The sequence below is a fragment of the Ambystoma mexicanum genome, chromosome 6p (genome assembly GCF_040938575.1).
Source record: "Ambystoma mexicanum isolate Mex_15411 chromosome 6p, UKY_AmexF1_1, whole genome shotgun sequence".
NCBI lineage: Eukaryota > Metazoa > Chordata > Amphibia > Caudata > Ambystomatidae > Ambystoma > Ambystoma mexicanum.
This window is the reverse complement of record NC_090935.1, coordinates 1,191,040,550-1,191,052,834: the sequence shown is the minus strand read 5'-3', so window position 1 is coordinate 1,191,052,834 and position 12,285 is coordinate 1,191,040,550. Positions and strand designations below refer to the sequence as shown.

The following is a 12,285-nucleotide window of genomic DNA, read 5'->3' as shown; positions in this document are numbered from 1 at the left end:
TGGCCCACGCCACAGAAATAGCAGACACCTTATCCTCAAACAACCTCGACCTCCTAGCTATCACTGAATCATGGCTGCACGAAGCAGCAGGCCCAGCACTCTCAATAGCCATTCCAGAAAATTACCAAATAATCAGAATGGACAGGCCCAACAACAGAGGAGGCGGCCTAGCCATCATAGCTAAAACAAACCTCGAGCTAAGACCACTGCCCCAAACACCTCTCAAATCCTGCAAACTCCTAGTAGCCAAACTACCCATTTCCAACTGTCGCACCTTAACCATCCTTCTAATATATAGGCCACCCGGCCCCATTGGCTCATTCGAAGCAGACCTATCCAGCCTCCTATCCAACAACACAAAAGACACCACCCAAATATTACTACTAGGCGACTTGAATCTAGGACTAAACGACCCTGACGACAAATCGGCACAAGCCATAGCTAACATGCTAGATGAACACGGCCTAATCCAAAGAGTGCTCACCCCCACCCATAATAAAGGTAGGACCTTGGACTGGATCGCCACTCTAAACTGCGACACCATCATTACCAAAACCACTCCCCAGCACTGGACAGACCATTACCTCATTGACTTCACCTTATCTCTCAATAGAGAAGTCAACAAAGGAAAAATCATGGCACCACCACTACCCACTAGAGCAAAAAAAAACATAACCCCAGACAACCTCCTACCACTACTACTGCCAACCCTCAATGCTCTCCCCGACAATCTAAAACCAGAACTCCTAGTAGAAAACTATAACAATACCATAAAAAAAGGACTAGACATCATTGCCCCTCTAAAACTGCAAAAAAGCAAACAGCAAGCCCACCTGAACACCTGGTTCACCCCACATCTGAAAGAACTTAGACTGCACAAAAGGAAACTTGAAAGCCAATGGCACAACTCCCCTACAGAAGAGAACAAATCACAACTCAAACTTTGTGCAAACAACTACAAAAAAGAAATTCTACTCACAAAAAAGAAACTATTCAATGAAAGAATCGAAAAATCGAGCTCCAACACCAGAGAACTATTTGCTATACTAAGGGAATTAGAATCCCCTATACCCCCACCAGACAATATAATTAAGGATAAAGCATGGTGCACCAGCGTCCAAAACGCCCTAACTAATAAAATCAAAAGTCTCCAAACCAAAATCGCTCTGAAAAAAGACTCTCTCACCACCAATGAAGCATCTCCCAGCAACCACGACAAAACAGCCAACCGTCCAGGCCATAATCTCTTCAGATTTACCAAAATATCTATCCCAGAAACAGAAAAAATTATAGCCTCACTTAAACCATCTAACTGCAAAGGCGACAACTGCCCTCCCCAAATAATCAAGGATGCTGCTAGGGATCTAGCCCCCTTCATAACCAAGCTGATCAACGCATCCTTCTCCTCCAACACCATACCAAGCAACCTCAAAGAATCTTGGGTCCTGCCTCTCCTCAAGAAGCAAACCCTAGACCCCGCCATTCCCACCAATTACAGGCCCATCACCACGGTGCCATTCCTGTTAAAGATAATAGATAGAGTAGCATACCTGCAGATTCAGCAATATCTTGAAACTCACAAACTACTAGGCACCCACAAATCAGGCTTCAGACCGAAGCACGGCACCGAGACAGCCTTAATCGATCTTAAAACCCAGATCAATGAGATTAACGACAAAGGGAACACTGCCATGTTACTACTCCTCGATCTGTCGGCATCATTTGACCTGGTGGATCACGCAGTCCTGTGCGAACACCTGGCCTCAGCAGCCCACTTCTCGAAAGAGGCCATAGCCTGGATCCAATCATTCCTGGACAACCGAACTATGAGGGTCTTCTCCACCCTAGCCTCAGCAGACCCCATTAAAATAACCTGTGGGGTGCCCCAAGGCTCCTGCGTCTCTCCCACCCTCTACAACATCTTTACCAAGCCCCTATTTGACAAGTTGGACAGACTGGGTGTCTCATATACCAATTATGCAGATGACACCCAGATCCTCATACCCCTCTCAGGCAACTACGCTTCAGATACGGCCTTGGTAAACAAAATATATCTCATCATTCAGGCATGGATGGCCACACACGGTCTATGTCTAAATGATGAGAAAACCGAAATCCTGCTCCTCGGATCCAATACCAATCTCAAAAAACTCAGTTCCAACTATAAGGCCTTCAACATTGATGGCAATACCATCACAGTGGCCAAAACAGTGAAAACACTAGGCTTTCACCTTGATGCAACCATGTCACTAAAAAAACAAGTCAACTCACTAGCATCCTCCACCGCCTACACATGCAAGCTAATTAGGGCAAGTAGAGCCTTCCTCACCCAAGCTAGCTGCATCATCATAGCCAACGCCCTAATACTATCCAGACTGGACTATTGCAACGCCATGTACCTAGGAGCCAACAAATGCATAACCAACAAACTACAGACACTACAAAACAACGCTCTCAGAACAGCCCTCAACCTACCCTCTAAGGAACACATCTCCAACAAAAGAAGAGAACACAAATGGCTTAAAATCCATGACCGCATCTCCCTCAAAACGGCATCACTCACCCACAAATGCTTAAACAACGCAGCCCCCCCCTATCTCGCATCCAGAATAAAGAAAAAAACGTCCACCCGCCCCACCAGATCGATCAATTCCTACTGCCTGCAGGTACCCAATTTCAGACAAAAGAAAACCGGCGGCAGCAGCTTCCCTGTCCTGGCAGCCCAACACTGGAACGCCCTCCCACTCCACATTAGGACTGACCAATCCTACTATAGCTTCAGGCGAAACACCCTCACTTGGCTGCGGGCCAATGATCCTCACGACTAACCCTGCCATCTAATCTGATCATGCCAATGCTATAACCTGACTACCATGCACAGCCTTAAATTTGTAAATATGTAAATGCAACCGAACTGCCCCTACGCACAGTATTAATATGTAAATTTGTAAGCCTTCGCTCAATTATATGTATATATGCTCATCCCACACAATGTAACTGTAAATGCAATGCACTTTTTCTCATGCCTATCTTATTCTGTAACCAAGTTTTTAAGTAATCCTATCTTCCTGACCTCTGTTGCGCCCTGTTACCTCTGGGTTTTGCGCGCTATACTAAATAAATAAACAAACAAACAAACAAACAAACAATGCTACCGACCAAACAAGTCCACAGGTGAGATTGTTCCATATATACGTATGTTGGAAATGGAATCATAGTCCCAGTAAGACGGTTACTCCATACATGCAGATAACACTCACAGCCTACCAAGAAGACAGTCCTGAAGAAGGTAGAACGAATTATAGAGCCCACCGAAACCGGTTGACAAAACACGTGGAGACAGCGTGAGGCTTCCCACCGCGTTCCCCGATTCAGCAATAGGGAAATCTACAAATCACTGAATCTACCCTTACTGACTGATTCTTCACAGCAATTTTTAATCACTCTAATGAGAGTAACATTTTAATTACGGCATACTCACCTTCAGTACTGACCAATAAAGCAACCATTGCCAAAGTACTGGTGGAGATTTGCTTCCACGTTAGCTCTCTCTTTCTTTCTTTCTTTTTTTATAGTTACAAACATGAAAAGCCCACCTCTGGCTCTCCTGTCAATATTATGACTACTTATAAACAAACAAGCACTATAGCAGTTAGAGAAACAAGCACAATCAGATACAGAATACAAACAACTGAGAAACTAGAAATTGAGATGTGTTTCTCTTTTTTCCTTACTGTATCCACTATTAGATAGGCGGCCCATTAACCCAGCCTAGGGCTAGTCGTATAGAGATGCAGGGGTAGATCCAACTTTCTCTGTCCTCCCTTTAGCTCTTCTTTACTCACAATTGCTGAGTATCTTAAAGTTATAATGGCTCATGAAGACACACTGTTCTCATGACAGGTGGTAACTAGTTTCTTCTGCCTTTCTCACCCTTGAGACTATTCAGAAATGTGTTATCTCTGAGGAGCAGTTATTTATTTATTTATTTATTTGCATTTGTATCGCACACTTGCAGCCCAGAGGCATAGAGGCGTTGTTACAAGAATATGTAAGAAGTTTTGAATTACAGGTTCATGAGCGACCATGGGTCTCTTCGTTACAGTTACAGTTACAGATTACATGACATACATATTACATGGCCCTCACACACAGATGATTGCAAGAATGCCACATATTTTTTGACAGTGGCCAACAGTGTTCTGATTTTAGAGAAATTATATTTTGCTAAATATCAAAATCATTCCCTAAAAATGTGAGACAGAAGTTTTGCATACATTCACGTGCAATTTTGCATGGCATAAACACTAATTGTCCCAATAATTCTTTGAAGGCCACTAGTGGCTTTGGGAGCCACAGTGGAAGTAAAATTACCCATCATAGAGAAGAGCATGCTTAATGCCTTCAAAAAAGGTCTTTAAGCTGAATTATCATGGACCATGCTTCTGTGATTTTGCAAGTGGAATACTCCAGATAAAGAATGGCAGCTTACAAATACATTTTAAATCTCTGAATTGATCAAGAGACTGCTCTGATGTACTTGCTACTTCACTGCGAAGACATTAATCGCTATGTGCTTCAACTGTTGTGTTTGCATCAGTCACAGATCATGCATACGTGTGTTTATGAAAATATGGACGTGTACACGTTTAACTTCTGCGAGTGCGGACTGCATTGTTTCCTTTCAGTTTGACTGTGCCGGGGTGATGTATTATCCCATGTCCAGAGGTTTGCACGCTCAAGCAGAACCAGATTAAGTGCAGTATAATGGAGCAAATTATCCGCAATCACAATTGAGTTCAAGTTTAAAACTTTTATCTTTGTTATGTCATGTTATTAGGCATTTGTATAGTGCCTTTTCTACCATTAATTTTGTCCTGAATTGGTAGGGATGCAGTCAGACAGTGAAGTTAATGGGCTTTTCTTACAAAATAAACTTTAGCGGGGTGCAGTTTTTGAAGTTTTCCCAGTTGCTGGTTACCCATACAGCAAAGCCTGAGTGGACGAGTGGTAATGGGAAGTGCCAGGGAACAGTTGCCGATAACCCCATGTACAATGTGGATTGTGTCATCGACACAGAGCTGACAACGTAAATGGCTGTGACAGGTGTGTTACTGAATCTGCCAAGAGAGATTTACAGACCCTGACAATCTGAAGCAAAGGCATTCATGTTTCACACCTTGCACTCGCTGATGGTATCATGTTCTCACCCTTTTGATTTTCAGAGCACCCTTCCCGCAGACTACAAGATATCCCTTATCGATATTGGTTTAATCATTGAGTATCTCATCGGTGGAGCTTACCGCAGCAGCTATACTAGGAAACATTTTCGAGTTTTGTATAACAACCTCTACAGAAAATGCAAGGTAGGTTTCGTCTCACTATTCCAAACCAAACATTTTATGTGCCAAATGTACAATACTCCACATGATGCATACATGTGCTTGAAGGGATTAGCACCGACCTTCACAAGATGCCTTGAGTGCAACCTCTCCATCTGCCAGAACCCACACTCAGAGGCTATCACATTTCAATTGTGCATGCAAGTTTCATGCTTTTGCTTTGGTTTCTATTAGTCTTCAGCAATTAAGTCTAACTTATTCCCTCATTATTTCACCACAATGTAGAGAGGTGCTGTTCTTTATTTGAAATAATTCAGTATTTTATGACATGTTTAATGCATCAATATTGAGCATACAGCTTGCCAATTATGGCAGTTGTCAGTCATCACTTTAGGTGTGGGCCAGAGCCACAGATGAGGTCTCAAAAGAAGGGTTACGGGCAGTAAGACGCGTTATTGATCAACTCCAAGGTTACTAATGGTATGCTTACATAGATGTGCGCTGCTTCCTGTCCATCCCACCCCATCCCTGTATCAGTCGCTTATGTTTTGTGAGAGAATTTCGGCTGAAGACATGTGTCAGTTTTACAACTTACATTAAGGAAGCTTTTGGAATGTCTCACTCTTAACCTTTCAATGAATGTGCTACTCCAAATGACAGATTCTGCAAATGTGGTGGGGCAGGTTACTTTCAATGTCAAGGACAAAGATAATGGTTTTAATGAGACATGGTACAATACTTTGACACAGAACATTAATGCTTAGAATACAACTGTATTTAGACATATAATATAACTCATACATCAGTTAGCTGACATTGAAGAGAGGAGATGTGAATTTCTCCACTGAACAACGGAGTTAAAATGGCAAATGCTGATAATCCTAATAGTCTGAGATGTCAAATCACAATTTTGTTAAAGACACAGAGCTGATTATTAAACTTTCTAAAAGCAGCATAGTACAATTTAGTGAAACAAAACAGACGAGAAAATAACAAATCTTTCACCCCCCCCCCCTTCCGCCACAGCCGGATACCAAATGGGTGATGTCCTGTAGTTCCAATCCCCATGCCACCTAGCTAATAGCTTGCAGTTGCTGCCTTGCCAGTCCTCTTTCTGTTAAGATGAGTAGTATACTTTTGAATGGAAAGCAGTATAAGATTAATCACCGAAACCATAACTGTCCAATTAAAGTAACAATGAGAGCAATCCTCCATCAGGGAAATTCCATATCTTCAAACATCACTGGGAGACCACACCCCTGGATGGAAGAAAAAACATCCATAAGCCATAAAAGGGCAGAGTATCTGGTGAGGAATAATAATCGCCTTAGTGCCTTTGATATAACTGATTTTACATCACAAACTTAGGACAATCAGTATTTTGTGGTAAGACCCTCTCATATAATTCTTGTAAAAAGTGTATTGACAAACAAATCACACCATGAGCAAGAGGCTTGAAATTAAAGCCTCTGAAAGTTGAATTGCTAGGCCGGTCACCTGCTCTGATTATATCTCCCAAACATGCCCCTGCCAGAAAAGCCTTTGTGGTTATGCCACCACTATTGCTAGAGCTAAATGGTGTATCAATGCCAGTGAGACCCATAACAAAGCAAACTCAGCAGGCAACGGTGGCACCAGAAACCGGTCGATGGGGTCTGCAGAAGGAGATGAGCAGACGCATGACAGGTTTCCGTTCATATTACTTCAGACAGCAAACTACAAACAGTCTGGGATTGTTATTAAAATACAGGTAAACTATATCAGTAGGGTTACATTTAGTTTGTCTAAATCATGCAAAAACACGCACCTTTCTAGAATACACAGAATAGTATTTTAGCATTAAGGGACAGGGTCATTTCAAAACCCTCTTGTTACTTATAACTAGAGGAGGGTTGCCCATTGTGACCCAGACTGGTCTCCCTGGCATGGCCCAATAAAATATATTAACAATATGTACTATCGTTTACCATCAGTAATGAGGGAGTACAGGAATTTGGCAACCAAGACTGAAGAGGAATTGGAGCGATCAGAACCCTGTTGAACACACCAGCCAGATCATAAAGACAAGCACAAACTATAATGTTTTGATGCCCCAGGAGCCCATGAATTCCTGAGGTGATTACAGGCAGCTGGCAAACGCAGGGGTGTTGCTAGGTCTGGAAAAGATCCAGGTCTACACATATGTCAGGATTTTTGGAACTCTGGGCTAGCTAGCCTTTTGGTTGTAGACCCTGAGACTCTATCTGCGGCTACAACCAAAAGACCCGTGGCTATAGCCCCTAAGCCCCCCCCCCCCTAGCAACGCCTCTGGGCAAACGGCCTGCCACTTTTGCAAGTCACCTGCCATCAGCCATGCCTTCAGAACTATGGAGGGATCTAAGATCAGTGGATGAGCACGGTTTGACAGACTCATTAAAAGATAAGGAACTAGAGAAAGCTGAAGAGAAGAAGCCATGAAAACACTCAGATGATCTGGAATCCAGGGTTGCATCAGCCACAGTGGGTGACAAGAATCAGCTGAGCTAACTGAGACCTAAACAGGTTAAGCATTTGAGAAATAATTGATAAGAGAGGACACGCATATAGGATTTCAAAGCATCAGTTATGAAGAAATACATGTCAGAGCTTTCAGAACTGGATACCAACTGTAAAACTGAGGTGTGAGCGGTTGTGACGAGAGGCAAACAAATCCACCTCACAAGGGACCCACCTCTCTTGAAGAAATTGAAAGTAGCAATGGTGAGGTTTTCAATTGTTGATGTCCGAACGGCGGCAAGACTATTTGTCCACTGGGGTGTTGTTAATCCCCAGAAGGTACTCTTCCCTCACTGTGATCTGTTGTTGAAGGCAGTAGTGCCAGAAATGCTTGCCCAATTCCACCAAATGCCTTGATCAGGTTGCAACTAGTGTTTTGCTATCATGAACTGCAGAAACCTTTTTTATGTATAGGAGTGCACAAGGGAATCATTTGCCCCTGAGTAGGCTCCCGATGGCGAAAGAGCCTGCCAGAGGCCAGGACAATTCATATGTAAAAAGGTCTCATGTATGGACAACTTTCCCACTGTGGGGACCCCATAGCAGTAGGTTCCCAAGCCTGTAAAGCTGGCATCTGATTATGTTACTACATCTGGGAGAGAGCCAACGATCACTCTACAGTTCCAGGCAGCCATGTGCTGGATCCACCAGATGAGATTATCCCTCGCGTTGGGCTACATATGGTTAAGAGACATATAAGAAAGCCCAGTATAAGGGTGTTATGCTTCAAATCAGTGCAGGGGACTCCGAAATAATACTTGAATAGCAGAAGAGAGAAGTTCCACTATGCATTAAGGAACCTGTAGGGACATCATGCCCCAATAGGGAACCCTGGAAATTCCTGGACAATCAATTGCAGGTTCATCTGAAGGAGATGATGGGAGAAGTGACTGAATACAGAGAGAAGACCAGGAAGTCCATGAATTGAGAGTGAACCAACATCACTTTCTTTGTACTGATGAGAAATCCCAGTTCTTGTACTGCACAAATAAACTGAATCTGTGAATTTCATGACCAGCTTATAACCTTGGCCTTGTTTTTTCAGAAGGACAGATTTATGAGGAACCTAAGGGGCTGACCGTGGTCTCCTCTATAGCCCCCTTGTGAGCTATGGAAACGGGCTTTTGTCTGATAAGAGCACTGTCGTCTTTGGATAAGTTGCTGGGAAAGGGAAAATTAGATTGCATCTGTGGAGCAAGGAACTCCATGTGGTAACTGCTGACAGCTTGAGGAACCTAGGGGTCCAAATATATCATTGACCAAATGCACAGAGATAAAGCCAACTTTCACCCAGCCAGGGGACGAGAATTACTGTGGTTGACAGACTCTGCGGTGGTTGTTTGTTGGGCAGTCTGCTTAAATCCTCTGCCACATCCACCTGACTATGTTGCAGGAAGTAGGGTAAAGACTTGCACCCCTCTCAGTAACCTTCACCTCTGCTGAAACCTGGTTGTTTGGAATCAAAGCAGCCTTGCCTTAAGTGAGCAGATGACCAGCCCCTTCCACAGCTGGTCTGAGAGAAAATCTTTTACCTGAAAACACTCTTCGTACTGAGTTAAGCTAGGTCATGAGATGAAAAGGTGGTGATGAATTCATTAATATCTTTTTCTGAAAGCTGGTCTGAAAAGAGAGTCTTCCACTTCAGGACCTGGTTCTGTAGCAGCTAACTCACCTAGTTTGGTGTCAATCTTGCTGAGGGGTGCCTTCCTAAACTTACAGAAACAGCACTATTGGCACTGACATGAATACACATGGCCCGCTGTGCCCACTCCTGAATGGACTCCAGATCTAGTGAGTCATGTGATGCATGGGCATCTTAGGCCAGTTGAAGAATCTTTGCAAGCAGCCCAAAATTGGCTAGGGTTTTGTCTTGACAGCATTGCCCTGTCGGATCAGTACCCTACTTTGGATGTTTACTGTCGCATTGAATAAAAGTGAGGGTCCTGTGTTCCAGTTGTGGGGATTCAGCAGCCCCCTTCACTGGTTTGTTGGGGGCATTCTGCCCTCGGATATCTACAGGTAGGCTTGCTGGGAGGTTTTATGAGCCATAGTCCAATATACTGTGCCACGTGCCACAAAGCACACCACTCAGAAGAATTGGGATGCACAATATCTGGCCAGTGAAACATTGCTTCTCCCAGGTCAACCAGGGTACAGTCTGCCAACATGCCCTCATTAGAAGGTTGAAAATGTTCATAGTCTGCAGTACATCTGCACCTTTTTGGTGTTTTCCTCCATGTGGAAGAATTCGACTTTGTTGATTGATTGATATTGTATTTCTATCGCGCTCGTACACAAGTGTTTCAGAGCGCGACAAGGCAAGGGAGGGGAACAGGGGAGAACAAAACAGTGAACTTACTAGGCCCAGTGACATTGAGAACGTGCAAGTGCATGGGAGAGGGGGGGAGGGGAAAAGTGCATGGAAGGGGGGAGAGGTGGAAAGTGCGAAGCAGAGGAGAAACAGATAAATAACAATAAATAAATAATAAAGGCAACCAACAGTGGTAATGCAGCCAGCAATTTGCAAGTGCTAGGTTTAAGGCAGCAGACAGGGTTTGTCCGATAAGTGCAGGATGAAAAAGGGGGGGCTGTATGGGTACAGATACAGACCCCAGTGCAAGGGGTGGCCCGGAGGCAGTGCGGGAGGGTGACAGGATGAGCAGGTACCTGCGCCCAAAAGACAGAGGGTGGCCAGGTGCACGGTGCCAAGAGAGAACAGATCAGCAGGGGAGAGGGGGAGCGAAGGCAGAAGAAAAGAGGATGGTCTTGAGGTGCTTCCGAAACCGGAGATGGTTCTCCTCAAGTTGTCTGAGATGGACATCAATTAATTGTCTTCTTCTGAGGATCACTGTATTTCTAGTTATGCATGGGTCATAAAAGTCTGTACATGCTAACCAAGAGTCTTTTGGTCGAGAGCACTGATGGTGAGTGCTAATTCTAATCACTTTTTAGTGTAGTGGTAACGTTGGAGAGACCTGCATGAACCATCTTGGTGCTTTGCTCCTGAGTACACGCAATGGTCCACATATGCTTCTTTTTCTTTAAAGCTTTCTCGCCTTGCCCTGAATGCATACCACTTCCCTCGGACTGGGTTGACCTTTCATAAAACATGGCATCAATCTTATCCGAAAGAGGTGAGGAAGAGAGAAATGAGCCAACCTCTGCAGGGGTAAAGCAAGCCACATGCCTGCTACTGGCTGCGGGAAGGTCATTCAAGAAATAATCCCACTACTAATAGTTGTGGAGGGCAAAGTGGACTTTGCAATTGTCCTGTCTTTCAATTAGGAGAAATAGTGTAGTATTGAACATGTCAGCTACTGAAGTTGACACTTACTGCTCTACAGAGGATTTTACTGTTATACAATAACCTCGATGTTGGTCTCTTCTACGATAGTGGCAATGCTCGCAGCAATGTCCTGGCAGAGGGGGAGAACTACATTGAAGCGTAATATGAAATAAACCTAAGCAGCACCAGAGCACGGTAGAAAGAAAGTATCTGCTTACGAGGCACAGTCAAACAATTCATGGGCATGTGAAAAAATAACAATAAAGGTGCTGGTTGGAGAGCAGAAAGGTAACAAAGCCTACACCACCAGCGAATATGCTAGGTTCTCCGCTGGGAGGCATGCTTAGTTCTATGATGGGGCACCCGTGACCTATACCGGAAAAGTGCACCAAAGCCCTTCCAGAGCTGTGGAGATACCACAACAGCCAAGGTGAGAACTAAGTACAAATGGGAGACTAGCAGTGTTCTCAAACACAAGCACTTTGCAAGTGTACTTCCTACCCCCACCTGGAAGCCATAATCAAAGTTCAACTAAGGAAGGAGTATAATAAAGACACGTGTAGCTTCTGTGAGCAGCAAAGAAAGAGGGTTGGCTAGGAAATAGCTGCATGTCACATGGAGTAGAGCGTGGGACCTCAAGACATCATCCATTGGCTGTTCGGCTAGTGCTGGTGGTGTTTATCGTTGACCTGTGTTTTCTTCCTTCTTTTGTTTTCACTTCACTGCTGCTAGAAAATAAAGAGGTTTAAAGCATAATGTAACAGAATGCCATCGGCAAATGTGTGCAAACCTCAGCTTTTTCTTTTTTTTCTAGGGGAAATGATGGTGGTTTTCTCTCTTAAAAATGTGTTCTGCTAAACAGATCTTTCTTTCCAATGCTGCATGCTGAAAAGTATAGTGAACATGTGTACTCTGCGGGGCCTTTTCTACTGATGCACCAACAGCTGTAGTGTGACATAGCCACATGGCAAATACAGAGTAACAAATACCTTCCTAATGCAGTCTACTGGAATCAAATTAATTCCAACAGCCATGGGTTGCCTTTAAAAGTACTGGCATATTGAAACTACCTTTAACTTTATATCCTCATTTGTCTGGTGACTGTATATTTGGTCAATCAAA

General features: G+C 43.9%; 1 protein-coding gene across 1 annotated transcript in view; it reads left to right on the top strand.

Moving 5' to 3' along the window:
- TRPM6 (transient receptor potential cation channel subfamily M member 6) overlaps positions 1-12,285 on the top strand; it is a 1,703,532-nt gene that overhangs the window by 774,653 nt on the left and 916,594 nt on the right. Inside the window, exon 14 of the mRNA XM_069625828.1 lies at positions 5,226-5,366. Coding sequence (XP_069481929.1) covers positions 5,226-5,366 — 141 coding nt within the window. The remainder of the gene's footprint in view (positions 1-5,225; positions 5,367-12,285) is intronic.